Source organism: Stylophora pistillata, chromosome 3, assembly GCF_964205215.1.
Source record: "Stylophora pistillata chromosome 3, jaStyPist1.2, whole genome shotgun sequence".
Classification (NCBI taxonomy): domain Eukaryota; kingdom Metazoa; phylum Cnidaria; class Anthozoa; order Scleractinia; family Pocilloporidae; genus Stylophora; species Stylophora pistillata.
Window position 1 is genome coordinate 44928541 of NC_142521.1, and position 26361 is coordinate 44954901.

At 39.0% G+C, this 26361-nt stretch overlaps 2 protein-coding genes and 1 pseudogene across 6 annotated transcripts; 2 read left to right on the forward strand and 1 right to left on the reverse strand.

Moving 5' to 3' along the window:
• The first annotated feature begins 7495 nt into the window (after nucleotides 1-7495).
• Nucleotides 7496-11858, forward strand: LOC148736338 (adenosine receptor A3-like; annotated as a pseudogene). Its single transcript, XR_015998420.1, has 3 exons — nucleotides 7496-7596; nucleotides 10609-10657; nucleotides 10819-11858. The product of XR_015998420.1 is annotated as an adenosine receptor A3-like (transcript).
• A 3583-nt stretch (nucleotides 11859-15441) lies between these two features.
• Nucleotides 15442-22531, forward strand: LOC111345335 (pinopsin-like). 4 transcript variants are annotated; one of them, XM_088752068.1, is made up of 3 exons: nucleotides 16421-18906; nucleotides 19425-19489; nucleotides 20884-22531. In XM_088752068.1, the coding sequence occupies exon 3, from the start codon at nucleotides 20891-20893 to the stop codon at nucleotides 21884-21886; it is 996 nt and encodes a 331-aa protein (XP_088608194.1). In that variant the 5' UTR covers nucleotides 16421-18906; nucleotides 19425-19489; nucleotides 20884-20890; the 3' UTR covers nucleotides 21887-22531. The 4 variants fall into 4 exon arrangements, with proteins under 4 accessions (XP_088608195.1, XP_088608194.1, XP_088608193.1 ...); XM_088752069.1 differs by lacking the exons at nucleotides 16421-18906; nucleotides 19425-19489 and adding an exon at nucleotides 15442-15616; XM_088752067.1 differs by having other exon boundaries at nucleotides 16421-19489.
• Nucleotides 22474-25552, reverse strand: LOC148736339 (uncharacterized). The gene is made up of 4 exons (XM_088752073.1): nucleotides 25212-25552; nucleotides 24390-24422; nucleotides 24231-24305; nucleotides 22474-23211 (listed from the first exon to the last, which is right to left on the reverse strand). Exons 1-4 carry the CDS (start codon nucleotides 25470-25472, stop codon nucleotides 23059-23061), a joined length of 522 nt encoding a protein of 173 aa, XP_088608199.1. The 5' UTR covers nucleotides 25473-25552; the 3' UTR covers nucleotides 22474-23058.
• Nucleotides 25553-26361: the final 809 nt, after the last annotated feature.

Here is a 26361-nt window from a genome sequence, read left to right on the forward strand (position 1 = left end):
CGCCTGAGAAAGCTTTCTGACCTCTAGGTTTACCGCAAGGTAAACTGATATTTTTCCAATCTGCATGAAATACTGAGAAAGCTTTCTGACCTCTAATAAATGTAAGATTCAGAGCAGCAAAAGTAAGGTTTAGCGAAGGAAATCAAAGAAGGAAACGGTTACTTTGGGCCGTTTAGGGTCACGTTTTAGTCGTGTACGGTGACTCAAGCGTCACGTTTTAGTCGCTTGCGGTTTTTTGTCAGCACAGTTTATTTCACAACTGTCGCTTTCCACGTAAATAAAAACAGGCATCTAGTAAAACATGGACTGGATCCATATTTTACTAATCCATGTTTTACTAATCCATTTTTTATCCAATCCATGTTTTACTAATCCAATGCAATCCATATTTTACTAGATGTCGACATTCTTCTGTCTGAAGAGCGTCGGGAAAAACACTTCATAAGGATCATACGTGACAACACCCGCCGCGCCCCGACTAACGCTGAAAAAGCTCCATACAATTCCTCTCCGGGATACTAACAGAGCAAGCCATTTGTGTCTTCTCATGAGGCAAGAGCAGCGCAAATTGATTCTGAGAGCTAAGTTCTACTGACCAATTTCCTTCGGATTTCCTCTCTACACATCAAAGTCCATATAAGGTAACGCTTGCGATCGCTTTTAAATACAACCACGGAAGCGGAAAGAAGGTTCGAGCAGGAAGTCATTCCACCACCAGCAGCAAAAGGCGTACATAACTGATTGAATTTACCCGCCAGGATGGATCAGTAGGGAAAGCATTTTGTAAACGTTTAATCTCCTTTTGTTTGAATTTATCAAAGTATTATATAATCTATACTTTTCGTGTTCGTTCGAAACCAATATGATGTCTGAATGTCGATGATGAATTGGCTATGAGAGGTCAGTATTTGTTGTATCATAGGGTCTTGTTACGTCACAGGGCTTTTTGAGTTTCTAATGCGCATGTACTTGGCGCGACACGTGCTTATGATGAGTGTTGTGTTTAGCGTGGATTGCGTGTTAAATATTTTCTCATTCGTTTATTCGAACTGGTCCGTTTCTCTGGTTACAACACTTTTAATCACTTTTTCTGATAAGAAAACCAAAACAACAGCAAGAAAGAGAGGATTGTAATCGAAGATTTGTTAAATGAACCGCCTCCGGCGTCGTTTAATTAACAAATTGGAGCCAACTTTTGTTGATATAATCGAAGAAGGAAAAAGTTATGAATAAAATATTAGTCTAGCTGGCATCAGCAGACCATTTTGAATTGAATTCGAAATTCGTTCATCTTAGGGTTGCTGCATCCTCTGACGGAAACGGTTTGATATCATCAGTTGTGTGACGAATAGGGCGCGGTGATGTTGACAAATGTAAGCTGAACCAATCTATAAGAACCGACAATGACCGGAAATTCAAGTGAGACCATAGCTAATATAAGAATAGGATCTAGTAGCTAGCTCTGTGTGTGAGACAGAGTTGTACTTGACGTGATCAAAAAGTGCCTGTGAGAATAAAATGCTGCTAAAAGCATTTTGAGAATTTTGGAGATCACTAAAGGAAAGGGGACATTCTCTTAACCTCAACAGATAAGGGTATGTTTTATGTTTTTCTTATATCTATCCGTAAAAGTTTTTGGTGGTGTTCAATCCCAGCTGCTATAAAATATTTCCCCATTGTTGTGTGTATTGTAAACGTCCCCGCGAGGGAGTTAAAAATGAATGAAAACAATACGCGACTTTGCTAATACTGGGGTCAGAATGAATGCTTGGGATGGCCGAGCCAGAACCAGGTCACTCAGGGTGCATGTTGCTTCGCGCTGCTCACATTTTTGTTGTTGTTGTAGGAGATACAGAAATGGAAACGGAAAATGTCATGGACGAAACGTTGCCGGGAAGTGTAAATAAAAGATTTTCTTAAATTTACGTAACTTACAGGATATCTTCGGCTAGCATGTTCACCTCGGCCCATCATAGAGCGAGAAAAGGTTGCAAGCATAAAATTCTTTAACATTTTTTAAGCTTTGAGACTCTACTATATCGAGGCTGTGTGAAACGGAATGGAACGGAAGTTGTAAGAATTTATTACGGAATTCAGCACGAACCCGCGCATTGGAAGCAGACGGTTTTCGTCAACATTTGGCACCTTTCGTGATGCCCACGGTCATTTTCACATTCCCACGTAGATAGATGATCACCTCGACCCATCATAAAACGAAAAAAGGTTTGCAAACAGACGAATGTAAAGGATTTTGCGAAGCTTTTGGACTCTGCATCTCCTACAACAACAACAAAAATATGAGCCGCCCGAAGCAACATATCCCCTGAGCGACCTGGTACTGGCTCGGCCATTTCAAGCATTCATTCTGACCCCAGTATTAGCAAAGTCGCGTAAAATGCACGTGGAAATATCTATTTCGAGCGGTGAAAGAAACGCATATGAGAACGATCCTCGCAGGAGCACTATTTAAGCAGTAGTGAAAATAAGACCTGAGAAAATTCGGGCCTGTACAGGATTCGAACCCATGACCTCTAGATACTGTTGAGGCTATTCCTCAACAAGGTTTTATGTTAGTCCATTCCGTTCATCACTTTTTTTGTATGTCACGTAGACCACAATCGTTCAGTAGTAATTTTTATTTTTCGACCCCCTTTACGCACGTGGTGAAGCGCGTGTGAATAATTTAGGTACGTAAAACTGTTTCTTTTCTTTCGTTTACCGCCTTTCATCATGTGGTTTTTACGGCTCCCTGAGTCTCGTAATTTATGATGAAAGGGCGATCGGATGGTTTTGTAAACATTGGAATTCTTCGCCGTCATTAAATTCGTTGGTATAATGAGCTGTTCTGTTGTTATTAGACATCAACGCCGCTATATGTGTCCGACCCGGACAGATACTATAAATAAATTGCCATTAGTTGTGACTCACCTAATGCTATGCCAGATGGTTGCAAGCCCACAATGTCCCTGTCCTCTTACTGGCTTGCTTCGATGGAAAATAACGAAAGTTTAAAGGGAATAGTAATTGGATTCTGAAATACATATTTTAATGCAAAGTACTCGTCATCTTCTTCCTCTTTATTGTTCTTATCATCGCGGAACGAAGTTTTAAAGTTGAGCGACTTCTAAATTTGCTTGGAAAAAATCGATTTTATTGGCGAAGGGACAAATAGTGAAAGGTATTCTTTTTTCATTCTGGTTTCGTTCGGATCACTGGAACATGCTTCATCCTCATATAATTCTGTGTAACATTGATATCAACTGACGATAATCATCCATTTTATGTCTATTCTGAGTCATTGTTTTTCCATTGTTGTGTTCCCTCTTCTGGTCTAGGAATGGCTTTCATAAACTTTTGGCATAACTTTACTAAGCACGTGGCCTCTGTATGCCTTACTTATAATTAATGCTTCATAAACGATCGCTATCTAAAAGATCGTTAGAGTTAAATTATTTCGACACGTTCACTTGTTCCACTGAAGCATTTCCTCGTAAAACAATACATTGAAATAGGAAAAATGTAGCAAATGTGTCTGGCATTTTGTAGTGGTATTTTTTTTTGCCAATAGACTGACAATTAGCCTGCGAAGCAAGCCCTGGGGGTGAGGAGGGGGGATCGGGGCGAGCGGATGTGCGGAGCGGAGGGAGGGCTTGCGACAGACCCCCACTAACCAACGAAATTTCCGATCTCGTATAGACGAAAAATTCCCATTGGCTGAGCTAGAGCAACACGTTGTCAATCAACCCTCGAACTAAACAGTCTTCGTGGCGACTACCTTTTGGAAAATGGCGGACGACGGTGATTTCGAGAAGTTCTGCCCTCAAGAATCGGTGTCGAAGTAGAATATTTGTGGCAGCCATCCACTTGTTCAAGCTCAGGGCCTTGATACGAATGGCGTCTTCATTCTCAAACCAGTTGCCCTTAACCACAACATTGCAAAGCCGATGTACGTTGGATCCAAATCATCAATGTTTAAATTTGTATCCATCGCTGAAGTTGAGGGTTATCCTTTCGTCGGCGAGTCAAACAACGCTTCCCTGCTAGATGTAGGTTTTGTATATGCCGGGGAGCGGACACGCAAGCTCTTTCTACCTGGACTTTTTCCTGTCGGTGTTGAGAACTTTCATTTCGACGAAACATCACGGGCATCCGGACATCGAGAAGCGGCCTTATTCAACAATTCATAAGACTGGCAAAAACTGTTAGCTTTTCTTGCGCAAGGAAGGCATATAATTTGAGATATGTGCGACTTATTTTCGAAGTGAAAACCGACCGTTCGAAGGCGATCGGCGAGGACACACTGAAATTCTTCTCTCCGACTCTGATTAAAAATGTTTACAAAACTCTTGAAGCCACTTCCAAATTTAATTCTTAAATCTACTCCACAAAACCGGCAAACTATGTCTTTTGGATTAACTTTTGGCTTTCTCCCTCTCTTAGATTTTGATACCAGATTCTCCTTGTCGTCTGACATATCTCACTCGCGTGGAGCAAGTTTTAGTCGTTGTTTTGAAAGTTTGCATGGTTCACTGAGCTCTCGCTAACAGCGCTTTCTGTTTGGTTAATTTTAAGAGGCGCTGATTGACATATGCAAGACGATATGAATATGAAAATAGGGGGCGTTTCGTTAGTTAGTGGGGGTCTGTGGCAAGCCCTCCCTCTCCCCTCCGCACATTCCGCTCCCCCCAATTCCCCCTCCTTTCCCCCAGGGCTTGCCTCGCAGGCTAACTGACAATCGAAGTGTGCTAATAAACGAGTCTGTTAAGCAGACCATGTTGGAGGTTTTTCCTCTCAGAACCTACCGATTGAATTCCATGATACATTTGCGATTAATTTGCATGTTGGGCTTTTTAATTTTTTCTCGCTGTTGGCTGCTAGAATAGCTAACCCTTCTCAGTTATTGATGACTTCTAAAAATTTGAAATGAAATAATAATAATAATAATAATAATAATAATAATAAAAGACTAGATATAAAAACAAAACAAAGCCAAACAAAAAAATTAAAAAAAAAAACAAACAAACAAAACGAAATAAAAACGGAAACGAAAAACAAAAGTGAACAGCAAAGCAAGACCGAACATAGAAAACGATATATGAAACACTTGTAAATGCTAAAATTTCAAGAGTTTACTTAAGGATCCACATTTTAGCAGCTATTGGTTAAAACAGTCCACTGAAGCTAATAAAACAATTCCTTTATTCGTCACCACTTGATTGGCTGGTACAAAAAAAATTACGTTGTTATAAGTTTAATTTGTGATCAACAGAAAGAATATTTTACTAATTTTGAGATCAGCTGTCGTGAACATTGACACTACATGAAAATTCATCTTACTATGAATAATGATTATTCATATCCTCTTAAGGAATGTAATTTTTCTCATTATTCTCGATATCATCATCATGACACTGAGTTGTTTACCACAGTTGGCGCTAATGTCGCCAATTTACCGTTGTCGATAGGAGTACAATCTGATCAAGAGGCTCCATACGCAGAAAGGCTATATGTCATTAAAACAATAGATCTAAAGACTGATGGTCTATTTCTCACTGAGTATAGCGTTCTTTCCTGAGAGTTCGCAGAGCGTGTAGACATTTGTTTGCTTTCATTAGCTTCAGCTTTACATGAGTGCTAAATTTACAGTCACTATGGGGCGTGAGATCCAGCAAAACAAGATTGTTACATTGAGTAATGTCGTGTACTGGCTGCTAGTCTTAATTGCCGTTTGTGTTATTACAAACAACTTCTTTACATTTGCTTGGATTGCACGACATATTGTTGTTTTATGACCATTTCAAACACTGATCCACTACTAAAGTAGAAGTAACCCAATTACGGTCTCATCTGAAAACAGACTAATTTGGTATATTAATGACAGCGGCAGGCATGTCTAGTTTCAAACTCGTTTCTGTAACTAAGCACACATCCACATCATTATGAGACAAATCGGTCTCTAAAGCGACGTGCGCCCCGTAGTGACACCTGATAGGAATTACATATCATGCTGCTAGTATTTCTTTGGCGCGTTGTGGTAGGCGGCGGCTCTGTACAACTATGAGGAATACGTTTCCACATATTTTTCGCCACTTCTAAAGAGCGTTTTTTTTAGTGGTTTTTCCAATCTGGTGTTGCACAGGCTCGTTTTGTAGAACCTTTCAGTCTCAGTGAATACATATAGTGCACTGCAGATTGTATTAGGATGCATATACTACAAGACTGGCTGACTCATGCTAAATAAACTTTTCACGTTGAATATCTCTTTTGAGTGTAGTCAGAATCAGCGCATTTGTTCATATGGTCTACTTCCTTCGTTTTTTATTTTTTCCTTTTGCGGAAGAACTTGCGTTAGAAAATTCAGAGACCTCAATTTGTCCTTCACTTAATATAAAAGTAATTTTCGATGAGACAATCGAATCCTATGCGGGAAATGATAGAAAACACCCACTGTTTCACAAATTTACGTAGATTCCATATGAAGCAAAGAGTATGTTATATAAGTTATAGCGAGAGATGAACAATTAACGCACTCGGAAAGGTTTTGACAGTGCTTGTCAAAATCAATCAACAAGTACCTATTGGTCAAAAGGTGATCGCTAAAGAAATTGTGGACAGAGTTTGACTCTATATGGTCCCTTCGCCACCCCTTGCTCGTTGCATATTTCAGACTTATTGAGACCAGCTTTCCTTGTCACCGTGGGCGCTTTCCATTCAACAAAAATCACCGGTTCAAACTGATGTCGGTATTCTCGCTGGCCGAATGGAACGCGTCCGACCGTATCCAAGAGGGCACACTCAAAACGTATTCCTAAATTTTCGAAAACTTATCCGGGAACTTTACCCGTTCCATTCAGATTTCAGACCGGAAATCTCGAAAATTTTGGTCAAATGGAAAGCGCCCCGTCACTTTGCAAGAAATACATGTGATAAAGAAGGTGCCGCTTTTAAGATCAAATCATAACCATTCAGATCAGAGTCTACAGTTTTGTTAATGAACATCTGTTCATACCTAATCATAAACAATTGGTTTTTAGTGATGCAAAAGCCTTGCTCGATTATGAGTGATATCGCCGGAACATTTAGAAAAAAATAAGGATCCCTTAAAGAAAATTGCTTGAGGTGAATCGGGTGTGCTGAGACAACTATTTAGTTATTAAAATCCACTAAACTACCTCATAAGAACAGCATTATCACTGGGCTTTGGTTACCTATTCACATCTGATACAGAGTAGATTAACAGTAAGATAAAGCGTTAGTAATTGGCAAGCAAAGTGATCTTTCCAGCAAGGACTGCTCTTTTTTCAGTAGGGGACAAAAATATTGAGATCTTTTGCGAAAGGCAAGTTTAATGTATCTTCGTTTCGAACCTTTTACGCACTCGCTTCGGTTTTCCTCGCTAGCTTTTATGCGAAGTTTATGTTGTACAAGATTTGCCTATTTTAAACATATTAGAAGTTTTGTCTTAGATTTTTGTCTGCAGATTGTGAGATTTTCTTTTTATTTGTGTTTTTGTAGCTATATAGCATTCCAGGTCAGTCTATTAAATATAGCTGTCAGTCAACAAGAAGCTGTTGCTTAAAAGAACTGAGGAGCCAAGTGAGATTTTTTCTTTCTTAGCGAGTAGGACCATTTTTAATTGCCAGCAAGCGAGTGTCTTTAAATTCGCCTATGGATGCCATCATTTTAAATCCTACTTAGCAACATGACCAATAATTCGTCGCATATCAAACTCTCCCTCCACATTCTTTTTCCGTGACTTGGCGATCTGTTTCATACGGGTGGCCCGTAAGGGACATCAAAACTCAACCGTTTATTTTGAGATATATTCATGACTGTTTTCAATTATTTTTTTGTTGCTGTTTTATTTTTTATCAAAAACCATATTTTCTTTTTCTTTTTCTCTTTTTTAAACCTAGGTGTTTTTTTTTTTTCAAAACCCAGGCTTCTTTCCAAAACCCAGGGCTTTTTTTTCCAAAACCCAAGTTTTTTTTTTCCAAAACCCAGCTTTTTTCCACAACCCACTTTTTTTTCCGCAAAAACCCCAGATTTTTTTTACTAAACTCAGGTCTTTTTTTTTACCAAAACCCAGGTATTTTTCCCAAAACTCAAGGTTTTGTTCTAAGTTTGACTGTCAATGTCGTACCTTACTGCTGGACGAATGCGGACTCATTCAAAAATAAACAAGATGGCCGCAACAGTCAAGGTGGTTCTAAACCTTTTCTGTTTCATTCTATGGTTTTCAAGTGGAGTAGGCATGATGCCTTCGTACCTGCCTGTGACATCGACAAATTCTGACCGTAACTGTCTTATTGAGAGGTACTTTAATCTTGGATTGGATTATTCAGAAATCCTAAGCTTTCTTCTTCTCGTACACGGAATACGACTCAGTATTCGACAGCTCAAGAGGATTCTCTTGTCACTGGGGTTGTGTAGAAGAAAAAATCACAGCGATCCGCTGGTGGTCATTGCTGTGATTGAAAAAGAACCCGAAAGATCTGGTAGTTTGATTCGATATCGGCATATGCATCAAAGACTTCGAGTTGACTATGGCTGAGTGGTTAGCAGAGAGGCAGTTCGGCTTGCAATGAAACACCCGAACCCCCTAAAGGAGTTGAAAGGCGATCACGGCACAAGTTAAAAAGAAGGACATACTCTGTATAAGGACCAAACTTTATCTGGCATTTAGATGGCTATGACAAATTAAAGCCTTTCGGTTTTAACATTCATGGAGCTGTAGATGGCTACAGCCCACGTATACTATGGCTCGAGGTCGGGTCATCAAATAATAAACCTCGAATCGTGGCACGTTACTACCTAGACTGTGTTAAGGAGCTCGGTGGCGTTCCACGAACCATACGTGGTTACAGAGGCACTGAAAATGTCAACGTTGCAGCGATGCAGCGTTTCCAGTTCCTCCAGGGTCAAGACGTTTCATTGCAAGCCGAACTGCCTCTCTGCTGACCACAAAGCCATAGTCAACTCGAAGTCTTTGATGCATTTTCCGATATTCAATCAAACTATCAGATCCTTCGAGCTCTTTTTCAATCCCAACAATGACCACTTGCAGATGGCTGGGATTTTTTCTTCTACGTAACCCCAAATGAGAAGAGAATCCTTTTCAGCTGTCGAATACTGAGTGTTGTTATCCAACTACACTTCGTAGAGTACAAATAACGCCATAGACGAGTACAAATATCACGCGGTATTTGTAGTACTCTAGAGTACCGGTTAAACAGGTTTTCTCGCATCGCGCAAATGAAGAGTTGAATTGTAGTTACGAAAAAAAAATGGCGGACAATTTGAATTATATTTCTAACGACGAAGAGTCAGAATGGCTGGCAAATATACATCCAAGTTTATTAGATGAATTCAAAGAAGAAAAACAGCTAGACTACCTGGAAATTTCTTCATTTATTGAAGAAAATAGAAACAGCAACACGACAACGCGCCAATTCGGTTCCGCTTTGCATACTTCTGTCACGCACTCCCCGTAAATAGATGTCCGCGAAATTCGCCCGCACTAAAATAACAGTTTGGCGTGTTGGATAATAAATAACTTATTAGACGTTTTGTTGTGTAGTATCGCTGAGTATTTTTACTCGTTATTTGTATTTTGACTCGCCCTACGGGCTCGTCAAAATGCGGCATAACTCGTAAAAATACTCCGTGATACTACACAACAAAACGTCTAATAAGATATATGTATTCCGTGTACGAGAAGAAGAAAGCTTAGGATTTCTGAATAATCCAATCCAAGATTAAAGTACCTCTCAATAAGACAGTTACGGTCAGAATTTGTCGATGTCACAGGCAGGTATGAAGGCATCACGCCTATTCCACTTGAAAGCCATAGAATGAAACAGAAAAGGGATAGAACCACCTTGATTATTGCGGCCATCTTGTTTATTTTTGAATGAGTCCGCATTAAAGTACGACAAGTTGAGTAAAGTACGACATTGACAGTCAAACTTAGAACATAACCTTGAGTTTTGGGAAAAATACCTAGGTTTTGGTAAAAAAAAAATTAGTTTAGGAAAAACATCTGGGGTTTTTGTGGTAAAAACGAGGGTTTTGGGAAAAAGCTGGGTTTTGGAAAAAAAAAAACTCGGATTTTGGAAAAAAAAAACTTGGGTTTTGAAAAAATAGGAAAAGAGAAAATGGTATTTGAGAAAAAAAAAACAGCAACAAAAAAATCATTGAAAACCATCACGATGACAGGACGGAAAATGCGTGCACTGTAAGTACCCTCCCGTTGTCCCTTACAAAGCCTTAGAAAAGTTTTCTAAGGCTTTGTATGGGACAACGGGAGGGTACTTACAGTGCACGCATTTTCCGTCCTGTCATGGTTATGAATAAATGTCAAAATAAACGGTTGGGTTTTGATGTCCCTTACAGGCCACCGTAATAAATTTTAGATCGCTTAGATCGTTAGAATCCCAAACCGCAGTATTTTTTAATGTCGGCGATAAATTTTTCATAACCTTTGGAGTTAAATTCTCTTTTGAGTTTCAAACACAGTCCTTGTTTGCAACACATTTTGGGTAAATCGCTGCTCTTTTCATTTGTTTTGTTTTCATTTGACCATTCTTTTTCATCTGGATGCTTTAGGTAAACCTTTTAACAAAACTGACTCATCAGTCGTCATCTTGGAAACGAGGTAAGGAGGTGAAAAAGTTTATCCTGGCGAAAATATGCGCGACGGATAGCTTGTTAAAGTTAATCTAAGGAATTAAGAACTCTCGAAGGCACATATGGTATTAACATTTATACAATCAGAAAATTGATTATTTTTTCTTGCCATTTGAAAAATGTTTGCAGTTTTTGATGGGCCATGGAAACCAGTAATCTGAATACCTCATATGTCAGCCTGCGCGGTGCTTCCTCGTCTTGCATCCCATGGCTTGTTGTTTCTGCAACTGAATGCCTGGTCATTATCATCCTCAATCTCTTCACTATCATTGTGTTTCTGAAGCAGCACCATCTACAGCGCCCGAGTACATTCTTGATCATCCATGTGGCCATAGTCGATCTCTTGACTGGAGCAGTTTCGGGTCCTCTGATTGTTAATCATCTTTTGGGGCTCTATTGTGATTTATGGAGGCAAACTGATACGTTTTATCCATTGGCCAAATTGTTTCCCATAACCTCCATTGTGAATCTCGCTGTTGTTTCCTTAGAAAGAGTACATGCCACAATCTTTCCCTTTGAACACCGCGTGATTAAGAGAAGGGTTTACGGAATGGTAGTTGCTGCTATTTGGTTTCTAACTTCATTGAGGGAAACTGTTGACTTTGTGTTATACAAAACACAAGGAAGTTCTCATCTTGCGATATCATTCCAAACAATTACCATGATGTCATTTGGGGCACTTTCTCTGATTGTGATTTCTGTCTCTTATATTTCTATTTTCATCAAAGTTCGATTCAGTCCCAATCGTCGACATCATGGTGCAACCGACAGAGAGAGAAAACTGACCGCTACCTTACTTATTGTTACGCTTGCATCTTTGCTGACATGGCTTCCAGTTACAACTTTCAGAATAGTTGTATATTGGCATGAAGGTGTTCTCTTGGGCTGGTACACTCAACAGTTTTCCTTTCACATAGCAATGACGCTGGCGGCTTTAGTTGGCGTTAATTCCTTGGTAAATCCTATTGTTTATGCTATGAGGATGCCAGAATTTAGGGAAGTTATTGTCCAAATGTTCCGCAGAGCCCCAATGGACCATGTCGAGCTTATTTACCTCTGATACATTTACAGAGCATGCATCTGAATACTGAACGTCAGTCAAATAGACACGTACATACTCGCATCTGATTGTTCAGTTGAAAGTATTAAAATTATACCCAAAAATATAATGTGATGTAAACTTCTTTGCTGCCGGTGCATTAGCGTAGCGGGCATATGCTTGATACATTTGAAAGTTTTGGTTCAACCTTTGTTCGTTGGTTCGTCGTATGGAACAACCTATAGCTACAGGAATCACCGTTTATGCAAGCCAAAAAGTTGTTTGTTTTCATGAAAACTTAGAACTCATCCCATCCGGCTCCTAAGCGATGAGTAGTATCCATGTATGAAGTCAACTACAATAAAGCTCTGCTAGAACCTCAAGCTTCGTTTGACCCACTTTTAGATAATATCGAAACTGTGAGCACTGAAGGTTTTAAAACTCCCATCATTTCACAGGAAGCTACCTTCAAATGCCTTAGTACGGTCATCTCCTCCAAAGCTGGGGGTCCAGATAATATCCCAAACTGGGTCATGCGTGACTTCGCTCCTGAGCTCGCTTGACCCCTTCGTTATATCATCAATTTCTCTATTAGTCAAGGGACTTTACCGGACATTTGGAAATGTGCAAACATCATCCCTCTTCCCAAAACAAAGATAATTGAGGATGCGTTCTCAAAATTGCCAAGCACTACGTCGTCCATGAACATGTTAAACCAGCACTTCTGAAACCCCTGGAACCCGATCAATTTGGGTGTATTCCAGGATCGTACCCATGTCCGGTAAAGTCCCTTACGCACGCATTGATAAATCTGATGCACAATTGGGGGCAAGCAACAGACGGAACGGGGAACACCGTGCGGATCTTTGCGTTGGACTATAGAAAAGCCTTCGATCTGATAGATCACAGCCTCTTGTTATCGAAACTTTCGACCTACAACATCAACCCTTACATCATTAATTGGATAATAGCCTTTCTTAAAGATAGGAAACAAAGGGTCAAACTTGCTCATGATTGTCTCTCAGAGGGGGATCGATCCGAGCAGGAGTACCGCAGGGAACAAAATTGGGACCGTGGCTATTCTTGGTTATGATAAACGATTTGAAAGTACCATCAGCCAGTGACTGTATAAAATATGTAGATGACACGACAATGTATGAAATCATAAGCAAGGGTGGTCCTAGCAATGCTCAGTCTATGATAAACGAAGTAGCTACCTGGTCAACACTCAACTGGTTTCAACTCCATCCGAAAAAATGTAATGAGCTAAGAGTCTCCTTTGTGCGCTCCCCTCCTTCCTACGATCTCAGAGAAATGAATGGCTCTAAGGTTAGTTCCGTTAGTGTCGTGAAATTACTGGGTGTGAATTTTCAAGACAACCTCAAGTGGAACACTCACGTTACTGAGACGATTAAAAAGGCCGCTAAGCGCCTTTACTTTTTAACTCAGTTAAAGCGAGCTAAGGTACCATCACCAGAATTAGTAAATTTTTATGTTGCTTGTATTCAGTCTATCTTACTTTATGGATGTCAGGTCTACCATTATAGTCTCCCCAATTATTCGAGCTTAAGTTTAGAGCGTGTCCAAAAGAGAGCCTTGAAAATTATATACGGTTATGATAATCATTATAGAGAAGTGCTTCAGATGGCAGAGCTGAAAACTCTAAGGGATCGGAGAGAAGACCTTTGCTTAAAATTCTTTAACAACATCGTCTCCAATCCCTTGGATTGTTTATACCACTTACTGCCTTTCGATAACCGAGATCAACTTATGGAGTTACGACGACGCAGACCATTTAGAGTTTCCTTTAAAACAAATCGGTTCAGAGATACTTTCATTCGAGCAAGCGCAAGACATTTTAACTAACATTTATTATAACTGTATATGTAAATTAGTTCCCTTTTACGTTTGATTTTATTGTATAGTTCTATTACATAATTTGTACACCTTTGCAATTCAGCTTCCAGCTGCTATTAAGGTATTCTTAATAAACGTCTATCTATCCATATCTATCTATCTATCTATCTATATCAACTAAGCTGACAACTCTTCAGAAAAAGTCCTAGCATCAATCAAATATGTAACTGCTTGATAATAATATATTTGGAACACATTACGGGAAATAGAAAATAACTGCAAATATTAACGAAAACCATCGTCATTATATCGAACAGACATCGGGAGAGATTTTTCTCAGATGTTAAACAACGAGTCCTGGAAAGAAATCTTACTTATTCGACACCCAAATATTTACAAATGCAAAGGAACATTTGTCTCGTATAATTGTGAACTTACCTTTATTTAATAGTACCAACATCCTTGATTAGTTTAAAATCATTATGCTACGTGCTCTAGCAGACTGACAGCAATAAAGAAGTAAAACTAAAAGGACTACGAGGCTCGTTTGACATGCGAATGAGGAAAAGAGCGCATTTCAATTTTGTTTATCAATGAAATGAATATCATGCAATCCCCTATTTGCAAAAGTTTTGGTGTCAGGAAAGTACTTTAAAAGAAACCCAGAGGGAGGGGGGTCAAGACCCCATATCCTCCCCCTGGGTCCGCTAATGTACAATTCGGCCCAACATGTCTTGTGGTAGCATCTTTCATACATCTTAGAGAAGATTTCCCCTTGTCAAGGTACACATTGTTTTATATTTCTTCCAGCACTAGTGCTGCATCATAAGTTAACTCGGCTTCGCCAAAAGTTAGTTCTACTTCAAATGTTTTGTCGGGTACGTGATTAACATAGCATTAGAAGAGGGCGTCCCCACACGCAGCTGTGTGGTTTCACTGCAAAGTTCTAAACAGGAAGTCCATTTCCTTGTCTCTATTTTGGTTTATATCTTCCTAAGCTTCCTTGGATTTCTTTAGAGACTCCTTCGAGGCTACTTTACTTCAGTTCAGTTAGATTAATTCTCAGGTTTTGGACAATCTGTGCGGAGATCCCGACCAACCAACCAATGTTTATGGAAAAATAAAAAAAATAATTTTGAAGAATCCAAACACTTTTTCTTAACAGTAAAGATCTAGTAGCTACTGTACACTATAGCTACATTTTGACTTACATTCACTGTAAAACACAACCATCCTCCCTATCGAAATTTTTTCGAACAAATCATTGTGAAAAAAGAGAAAGAAAGAAAACCTGATCAGTGAGGTAACACTGCAGATGACCCCGTCTCTGTCAGTTCATGTGTTCGTCACACGTTATACAGCTTAAAAGAGAAAGTATTTGTTCTTTACGTCAGGAGGCTGTAATTACCACTTCTGTTTACATGCTCCGGTCTCGAACTTTGATATGCCTTCTGACATTCAACCACAAGACAGCCCACCACAGTTCAGCTATTAGTTGATTCTCGTCACAAAGGTCAAACATGTCAACAAGGACGGAGCGTCAAACACAGTTTGACTATTGCCACGTCTAACTGACGTCATATCCAAGATAGCGTGCTTTTAACCATGAAAGTACTAAATTACGTGATACGGGGCAACTTCAAAGCGCTCTTATCGCAGTTGCAAGGCAAACTGGACAAAACGGTGGTGATTTTAGAACTCTTGAGGAAAGTTCTTTTAATTGAGATAAACCTTTTTCTGGACCGTACTTTCCATAAATAAACTGCTTTTAGTTGAGACTCACCTAATGCTTTGCCAGATGGTTGCAAGCCCACAATGTCCCTGTCCTCTTATTGGCTTGCTTCGATGGTTAAATAATGAAAGTTTAAAGGGAATACTAATTGGATTCTGAAATACATAATTAATGCAAAGTACCCGTCATCTTCTTCCTCTTTACTGTTGTTGTTATCAAGGAACGACGTTTTATGTTGAGCGACTCCCAAATTTGCTTGGAAAAAATCGATTAATTGGCGACGGAAAAAATAGAGAAAGGTATTCTTTTGTTGTTGTTGTTATTGTGGTATCGTTCGGATCACTAGAGCATGCTTCATCCCCATATAATTCAGTTGTTAATTTTTTGATGATATACCGGTGCATAATTGGTATTCGCTAATGATGATCATTCATTTTATTTCTATTCTGAGTCATTGTTTTTCCATTGTTGTGCTCCCTCTTTTGGTCTAGAAATGGCTTTGATAAACTTTTGGCATAACTTTACTGAGTAATTTGCCTCTATATGCCCTACTTGTAATTAATGTTTGATGTATGGGCGCTATCTAACTGATCGTCAGAGCTAAACACAGGCAGCCCAAGCTCACTACTAGAAAAGCGGACGTGACTCTTACCGTGTTGCGTAACGTTTTATATTTATAAAGGTTTGTACGGGATGTTATCAGTTTGCCTTAAAAGAGAGAAATAAATGTCTTGTTTTGAAATAAAATGGGCTTACCTTATTGCCTTGTTGTTTTCTATGTTGATTCCGAGCGTCTCAGGTCATTTTGAAGCGTTTTCGACGAGTTAGCGCCATGTTGGTGTTCAACTGCTAAAAGAAAGACAAGGCCGGAAACGCTTCAAAATGGCCTGAGACGCTCGGAATCAACAAAGAAAACAACAAGGCAATAAGGTAAGCCCATTTTATTTCAAAACAAGACATTTTTTTCTCTCTTTTAAGGCAAACTGATAACATCCCATACAAACCTTTATAAATATAAAACGTTACGCAACACGGTAAGAGTCACGTCTGCTTTTCTATTAGTGAGCTTGGGCTGCCTGTGAGCTAAATTACTTTAACGCGTTCACTTGTTTCACTTAAGCATTTCGTCGTAAAACAATACATTGAAAGAGGAGAAATGTGGTGCAAGCAAAAAAAGAAAAGAATTAAAATATCTAGAGATAAAGGAGGTATCTGACAATTTTGTGTTTTCTTTTCTTTTTTTTTTTTTTTGTTTTTGCTGCGAGACTGACACTCAAAGTGCGCTGGGAAAACGTATCTATTAAAAAACTGACCACGTTGGAGGTTTTTTCTCTCAGAACCAGTCGATTGAATCCCATGATGCATTTCGATTAATCTACATTGTAGGCTTTTCATTTCATTTCGCTGTTGGCCGCTAAAATAGCTAACCGTCCTCAGTTTTTGATAACTTCTAAAGATTTTAAAGGAAATAATAATAAAAAAAAGACTCGATACAGAAACAAAACAAAGCCAAACAAAAGAATTTAAAAAAGCACAAACAAAACGAAATAAAAACGGAAACGAAAAATAAGTGAATAGCAAAGCAAGATGGAATAAAGAAAACGAAATATGAAACTGTTTCAAATGCTAAAAGTTTAAGAGTTTTTTTAAGAAACCGCATTTTGGCAGGTACTGGTTAAAACAGTCCAATGGCGCTCGTAAAATAATTCTTTTGTTTTATTTGTCACCACTTCATTGGCTGGTATAAAAAAATGACAATGTTACAAGTTTAATTTGTGATCATCAGAAAGAATTGTATGCTAACGTTCAGATCAGCTGTCTTGGTAGAAAAATTGACGCTACATAAAAGTTTATCTCTCTATGAATAATCATCATTCATATCCTCTTCTTGAAAGTAAATTTTCTCATTATCACGGTATAATCATCATGACAACTTTTTACCACAATTGGCAGTAATTTCGCCAAATTTGCCGTTGTCGATAGGAATACGGTCTGATTCAGAGGCTCCATAGGCAGAAGGCCATATGTCATGAAAACAATAGATCTAAAGACTGATGGTCTATTTCTCGCTGAGAGCGTTTTTTCCTGAGAGTTCGCAGAGCGTGTAGGCATTTGTTTGCTTTCATTAACTTCAGCTTTACGTGACTGCTAAATTTACAACCACTCTGGAGCGTGAGACCCAGCAAAACAAGATTGTTACATTGTGTACTGGCTGCTAGTCTTGATTGCCGATTGTCTTATTAAAAACAGGCTCTTTACATTTGCTTGGGTTGCACGACATATTTTTGTTTTGTGACCATGTCAAAAACTGATCCACTAATAAAGTAGAAGTAACTTAGTTAGGGTCTTATCTGAAAACAGAGTAATTTGATATATTAATGACAGCGTCACGCATGTCTGGTTTCATGGGAAGGCGTTTCCTGCGCAGAAATTACAAAGAAAAATAAAGAGAAATTGTGGTAGGCAAAAGTAAGGCGGAAACTAATAATTTGCGCCCGAAGAGTGCCTTAATTTGGACAAGGAACACGTGAACTTTGAGGTCAGAAAATTAGTTTGGCACTACAATGATGAACCAACGTGCGCGATAAGTCAGCCTGTTAAGAAATGAATAAAGGCTGATAGTTTCGAAAGAAACTGTCTGGGGCTGCGTCGGTGGGAGTAATGAAATAAATTGGATATATCAACAAAGTTGAAGTGGTTTGGGCAAATTTGTCCTTGAAGGCCGGCGAGGTATGATTAGAGGACTTTTTACCCCAATGGAGAGATTACTTTTAATTTTTATGTTACTATTTTACAGAACGATTAATATTATGAAGTGTGTCTATCGACTCACACTAATTTCAGGCTGGACTAATAGCAAGATAGAGTTTCAGAAATAGAATGTCATACTTCGACGCTTCTTTAATTTGCACGAACTGAAAGATGATAAATGATGACCGTTTTATGCAAAATCCAAATATTGTCTTTTCTCGTCATTCTCCTTTGTTAAAATATTGTCAGAAAACATTTTTTTACCCCCATGGCATTGTAAGGATTCTCTGCGAGAAATAAGAGGTCAAAGAATTTTTCTAGAAAATATACACAGAGAGCCGGTAAGTTTCAATTTTATGCGCAACGTTTGCTTCGAATTGATCGACGCATAATTGAAAAGGAAGTTATAAAATGAACTAATGTATACTTTCGGCAGACTGATCTTGAAGAATAAATTTAATGAGTGACGTGCGTGGCAAAGTTTTGACAGTGCTTGTCAAAATCAAGCAATAATTACCCATTTCTCAAAAGGTGATCGTTAAAGAAATTGTGAACGGAGTTTGACTTCATTAATTTTGGTCCCTTCATCTCTCTCTACTCGTTGCATATTTCAGACTCCTTACGACCAGTTTTCCTTGTCACTGTCACCTCGTAAGAAATGACTAATAAAGAATGCGTCGCTCATTATTATCCAGAACACGATCTACAGTTTTGTTATTGACCATCTGTCTATACCCAGTTATAAACAGCTGGCTTACTGATGTGATGCGAACCTCTTGCTCAGTGATCGCCGGAAATTTTAGAAAAACCAAGGATCCCCTGAGGAAAGTTGCTTGAGGTGAATTAGGTGTGCTGAGACAATTATTTAGTTACTAAAAATTCGTTGATGAATGTCATTGCTAACAAATGATTGTAACTTCTCTTTTTCTAAACTACCTCATCAGAACGACATTTATTATCACTTCGCTTTTGCTACTGCTTCCCATCAGATACAGAATACACTAACAAAAAGATAAAGCGTTATCAGTAATCGACAAGCAAAGTTATCTTTCCAGCATATTTTCTGTCCTACAAGGACTGATTTTTTAGCAGAGGAAAAAACATTGAGATCTTATGCAAAAAGGCAACTTTGATGTCTGTTTTCAAAAATCCTTTTACGCGCTCGCTTCGGTTTTCATCTCTAGCTTTTCATCTCTGGCTTTTATGCGTAGTTTATGTTGAACACAATCTGTCTATTTTATACATATTAGAAGTTTTTGAACAAGATCTGTCTATGACGTTTTTTCCTCGATTTTTTTCTGCAGATTATGAGTTTTTCTTTTGTATTTGTGTTTTTGCTGTTATATCGCATTCCAGGTCAGTCTATTAAATATAGCTGTCAGTCAACAAGAAGCTGGTGCATAAAAGAACTGAGGAACCAAGTGAGAATTTTTTCTTTCTTAGCGAGCAGGACCATTTTTAATTGCCAGTTAGCGAGTGTCTTTAAATTTGCCCATGGATGCCACCATTTTAAATCCTACTTAGCAACATGACTAATAATTTGTCGCATATCAAACTCCCCTCCACCCTCTCTTTTTCCGTGGCTTCGCGATCTGCGTTATAATTGTACGGACACAACAAACGGCTCAGGTACATCAAACAACAACATAGTTTTAATATATGATGAATATATGAAGTTCATATATTTTGAACTGCGGTTATAGATACGTATGATGCACGATCCTCGCAGTAGAGAGCGCTATTTATGCAATAGCGAAAATCAGACCTGAAAATATCAGGCCTGTACGGGATTCGAACCACTGACCTCTGCGATACTAGTGCAGCGCTCTACCAATTGACCTAACAAGCCAACTGGGAGCAGGCCATTAAGTTGATTCGTAATAAACCCGTGATGATAAACCCGTGAGGATCGTGCATCATACGTATCTATAACCGCAGTTCAAAATATATGAACTTCATATATTCATCATATCTGATTTATCATCACGGGTTTATTACGAATCAACTTAACGGCCTGCTCCCAGTTGGCTTGTTAGCTCAATTGGTAGAGCGCTGCACTAGTATCGCAGAGGTCAGTGGTTCGAATCCCGTACAGGCCTGATTTTTTTCAGGTCTGATTTTCGCTATTGCATAAATAGCGCTCTCTACTGCGAGGATCGTGCATCATACGTATAGTTTTAATAGTCTATGATCGAGCGAGCATGAGGTAGCGCGCCAGGTCACATGACCATGACGTAAATAACAATGACATCATAACAATCTGTTTCAACAACAAGAAGCAACTCACAGACACTCTGGACTCAAATAATAGGTTTTTTTTTTTCCCAATAGCCAGGGCAGCAGCTTCTCATGAATCAAAGTGGCGGTGTCCATCATGGAATTCTCAGTAAATTTTAAGACAATTTTGAGATCGCTTAGATCGTTACAATCCCAAACCCCAGTACTTTTTAATGTCGGCGATAAATATTTTATTGTCTATGGAGTTTAATTCTATTTTAAGTTTCAAACACAGTCTTCGTTTGCGTAACACATTATGAGCAAATTGCTGCTGTTTTCATATTGTTTTTGTTTTCACATGACCGTTCTTTTTTATCTGGATGCTTTGGGAAAAATTTTTATCAAACTCATTAGTCTGCATCTTGGAAGTGAGGTAAGGAGGTGAAATTGGTTATTCTGAAGAAAACTTCCGTGATAGCTTGTTAAAGTAGTAACCTAATCTAAGGATATAAGAACTTGCAAAGGCATGAATGGTATTATTATTTTTACACTCGGAAAATTGATAATTTTTTCCCTGTTATTTGGGAAATGTTTGCAGTTCTTGAATGGCCATGGAAACCAGTAATAGTACCTCGTATGTCAGTCAGAGGGATTCCTCGGCGGATTGCATTCCGTGGCTTGTTGCTTCTATCATTGAATGTCTGGCCATTGTCATCCTCAATTTCTTCACCATTATTGTGTTTGTGAAACAGCGTTATCTACAGCGCAGGAGTACATACTTGATCATCCATATGGCCATAGTCGATCTCTTGGCTGGAGCAGTTTCGGGTCCTGTGATTGCTAATCATCTTCTGGGGCTCTATTGTGATTTATGGAAGCGAACTGACACGATTTATCCATTGGCTAATTTGTTTCCCATAACCTCTCTTGTAAATCTCGCTGTTATTTCTTTAGAAAGAATACATGCTACAATCTTTCCCTTTAAACATCGCGTGATTAAGAGAAGGGTTTACGGAATGACAGTTGCCGCTATTTGGTTTCTAACTTCATCGAGGGAAACTGTTCAAGTTATTTTATACAAAACACAAGGCAATTCTCATCTTGCGATATCATTCTCAACAATTACCTTGGTGTCATTTTGGTCACTTCCCCTAATTTTGATTTGTGTCTCTTATATTTCTATTTTCATTAAAGTTCGATTCAGTCCCAATCCTCAACATCATGGTGCAACCGACAGAGAGAGAAAACTGACCGCCACCATATTAATTGTCGTGCTTGCATCTTTGCTGACATGGCTTCCATTTACAACTTTCAGAATAGTTGCATATTGGCATGGAGGTGTTCTCTCGGGCTGGTACACTCGACGGTTTTTCTTTCATATAGAAATGACGCTCGCGGCTTTAGTTGGCGTTGATTCCTTGGCAAATCCTATTATATATGCTATAAGGATGCCAGAATTTAGGGCAGGCATTGTCAAAATGTTCCGCAGAACCCCGAGCACTACATGTCAAGCTGATTTGCACCTGTCAAATACACAGATCGCGGGCGCGCATTTTAGTACTGAACGTCAATCAAATAGACACATAAATACTCACATTTGAGCATTGAAAAGTATTAAGATTATCCTCAAAAGTATAATGTAATGTACACTAGTTTGCTGCCGGAGAATTAGCGAGTAGGCACATTCTTAAAACATAGGATCGTTTTTGTATAGTCTTAGTTCATTGGTTGGTCTTATGGAACAGCCTATTATAGCTATTAGGAATCACTGTTTATGCGAGCCAAAGAGTTGTTTGCTTTAACTTAATGAAGACCTACCATCAGCTTCAAATTAATTAACACATCATCTTTGAAGAGTACTATTAATGGGAAGAATAACAGTCCTGTTTCTACCACACTTAAATTCATTAACATATCCCGTCCCTTAATCAATGTCGGCTAAAAAGTTCATGGAATCACGATCATACAACATTGTTTTGGACGGGGGAAGGGGGCGAATAGGTTAACTTGACGAGGGCAAAAGAGATAAAATTGAAGTAATAGGAGGTTAAAAAGATCAATGTGTCAACAATTTTGTCGTCGACTGTAGTTCTACCACTCAGCACCTACGCGATGAACAGTATCCTTTTATGGAGTCAACTAAGCTGGCATTTCTTAAGAAATAGTTCTAGCATCAATCAACTACGCACTTGTTTAATAATATATTTAAAACACAGGAAATTGAAAATAAATGTTATTAACGAAAACCATCGTCATTCTATCGAACAAACATCGGGGGAGATTTTGCTAAGGTGTCAAATAACGAGTCCTGTAAAGGGGGATCTTTCTTATTCAACGCCCCAATAATTAAAAATGCAGGGTAAAATTTGTCTCACAAGGTCGTGAATATTTCATTTAGTAAACCGAAACTACCTTTAATTAATAGGTCCCTACATCCTCGATTAGTTTAAAATCATTGTGCCTCGTGCTCCAGCAGACTGACAGCAAGTGAAGAGGTAAAAGTGAAAGGACTAAGAGGCTCGGTTGACATGCGAGTGAGGAAAAGAGCGCATTGGATTTCTTTTGATGATAAAATAAAAGTCACGCAATCCCCTATTTGTAAAGTTTAGTGTCAGAGAAGTACTTTAAAATAAACTCACAGAGAGGGGAGTCAGGACCCCCCTACATCCTCCCCCCTGGGTCCGCTAATGCACAATCCAACGCAAGATGTCCTCTGGTAGTATCTTTCAGATCTCCTATATAAGATTGCTCCCTAACTACTATGATCATTGTTTTATATTTCTTCCAGCACCAGTGCTGTATCATGAGTTAACCCAGCTTCGCAAAGAGTTTTTTCTACTTCAGATAACTGTTTTCTTGGGTACGTCGTTAATATAGCATGACAAGAGGGCGAATAACCCAGCCAATCAGCATATGTAAACAGCACCTGTAGACAAAAGAGTAACAAGTTAAGAAGAAAGAAGTTATATACATAAAAACGGTCAAATCTCGGACCAAAACGGGACACACTTCAGGGCTCGACACTAACGGTAGCCCACTAGCCACAAACTAGCAAAAATTCAGTTTTAGCCAGTGGTTTTCAATTTCCACAGGCCAGTTTGGCAAGTAAACAAATTGAAATTGTCGTAACATCTAAGATGTCACATGCTACTTGGCTAGTGAGTTGAAAAGTTAGTGTAGACCCTGCCTGCACCTGTTAGCGGACGACTCTGCTACCCATCGCTGTAACAAAAACCCTTTTGAAATCTTATATTACAGGTATACATTTGCTCATTCAGGTAAGTTAACCTGTGCGAGCCTCTCGTAACAACTGTTGTCGTTCTTTTGTTCGTCTCGACTGTCACTCAGGGCCTGTAACAGGCTGTGGAAAAAGAACCCTGTGACCTTTGCAAGTTAAGGGATACACATCTTGTCTCGAAATCCTATAAGAAAGTTATGGCGTCCTGCAATTAGCGTTTTGAATGGGTAACCTATGGAAAGGCAGCCAGCAAGGAGAAATCGTAGACTACAAGCAGTCTCTCCGTTTCAGCTAAGTGCGTCGCGCGAGCCAAAAAAATATGTAAAAAAAGTGCTTCTATCGTGGAGCTGCCGAGAGCTCCCCGCCGCGCGCAAACATCAATTTTTCTTTACTGGTATTTTTTAACTCGCGCAAAGGTTTTAAAAGGGAGAACTGTTCGTGGTCTACAGAAATCTTGGTAGATCGACTCAAATGTGTGTGATTTACCATAACATCCAAATTTCCGAGATGCATTCGACAACCTCCGAAAATTAGGGAAGACGTAAGAAGGATATTCCGATGAATACCAAAAGTGAAAAATGTCCTGTAAACCTATTATCGACCTTTTTTTATTTGACGGGTGTGAGGAACCCACGTAATGAGTCTCATTTAACAAGTTTACCACAATCTACGAACAAAAATCTAAGAGGTTGTCATGAAATGCTTACCTTAATTTGGGACTCCACCGTAAATCTCCTCTTCTTAACAGTTCCATCGGGACAACGAAGAGCCACAGTGATTACCTGATAAAATTAAATTAACATTACTGATCAGCCAGTCATCTTCGCTGATGAAAATCTTTAGGTAAAAACTTAGTATGCTTTTACCCCTTTCTCCTTGGGATCTGGCTCTTCGGGTAACTGCAATAAAGTAAAGGAAATTATCAATATCAGTTTTTTTTTTTTCAGTTATCACATGTGCACCTAATGCTGTGTGTAAATAAAAGAAAAATGCAACCCACAAATGATACCCACGAACTATATGCACATTGCAACTACACAAATGCATGCATTTTTGCAAAAAAGTACTTAGAGTCTTGGATAGGATTGTTGTAAATTAAATGGAGTCATTCAATTGTAACTACACTGTAAATGTGCACAATTATAAACTCTATGTGCATTTGTGCAATAAGAACACAAATTTGTCCTATAAATTTCTCTGAATCACTACCCACAATGATCAAAGAGCCTAAAGGAAATGACTGCCAACAAAAGAAGCTCTTGATTGTTACACAAATTCTCCTTATTTAATCACGTTCACCAGAGTGTGGTGAGGGTCGCACAACAGAGCGAGGCTCCAAATTAAGTGCGCCCAATATCCCGCCCATCCCACCCCAGGGGAGGACATCCATCACACAGTAATCTCGTGTGTGGGAGATTAACGTCTCCTACCCCAACCCTGCAGGAGACGGGACCTCCATTTATTCGTCCCTATCCGAGAAGACTAGAATATCTAACCATTTCTTGAGGTTATAGAAAGGTAGCAAATTCTTCTCAATTATTTTAAGACCCTGAGTGTTGGTCCTTGTCAGCACTTTAGGAAATCCATGGAGAAAATTATTAAGAATATGCATACTGTTGATGGGGTGTGAAGGGCTAAAGTTACTCTTCTTCATGTGGTATGTTGGAAACAATAAAAACATAGATTACCTCACAGCTCTGTCTGTGTCTCCTTTGACGCACAGAATTTGTCTCATTCTCTTCTTTTCTAGACATGCACTTGTGGTCAGTTCCAAATTCAGTGATGTTTGAAGTATCATCATTACGTGGACTCTCTTCTGTGTCTGTTCCTAATTCTTCTGAGCTGGGATCTTCATGAAGCAAAAACTCTTGGGACAAAAAGTCATCTTCAGCTTGTTCTTCTACATGTCTCCTCTGATCAAGTAAGATGAAATTTTTGAGAACATTCATTGTCACTTAGTCTTAAAGGGATCAACCACAAGTAATTCAACACTTTTCAATAATAATAATGATAACAAAAGCGACTTTTAGCCTCAAGCACAATAATACAAAGGGTGATGGTGATGAAGAGAGAAACAACTGGTACAAGAAGGGTGGAAACGAAGCGGTAATATTTGTACAAGCAACTCACTTGCGGTTTTTTGTCAGCACAGTTTATTTCACAACTGTCGCTTTCCACGCAAATAAAAGAGGCATCTAGTAAAACATAGACTGGATCCATGTCTTACTAATCCATGTTTTACTAATCCATTTTTTATCCAATCCATGTTTTACTAATCTAATCCAATTTAATCCATATTTTACTAGATGCCGACATTCTTCTGTCAGAAGAGCGTCGGGAAAAACACCTCATAAGGATCATACGTGACAACACCCGCCGCGCCCCGACTAACGCTGAAAAAGCTCCATACAATTCCTCATAATAAAATTAGAAAAAATTGTGTGGAGCTCTCCGGGATACTTACAGTGCAAGCCATTTGTGTCTTCTCATGAGGCAAGAGCAGCGCAAATTGATTCTGAGAGCTAAGTTCTACTGACCAATTTCCTTCGGGTTTCCCCCCTACACATCAAAGTCCATATAAGGTAACGCTTGCAATCGCTTTTAAATACAACCACGGAAGCGGAAAGAAGGTTCGAGCAGGAAGTCATTCCACCACCAGCAGTAAAAGGCGTCTATAACTGATTGAATTTACCCGCCAGGAGGGATCAGTAGGGAAAGCATTTTGTAAACGGTTAATCTCCTTTTGTTTGAATTTATCAAAGAATTATATAATCTATACTTTTCGTGTTCGTTCGAAACCAATATGATGTCTGAATGTCGATGATGAATTGGCTCTGA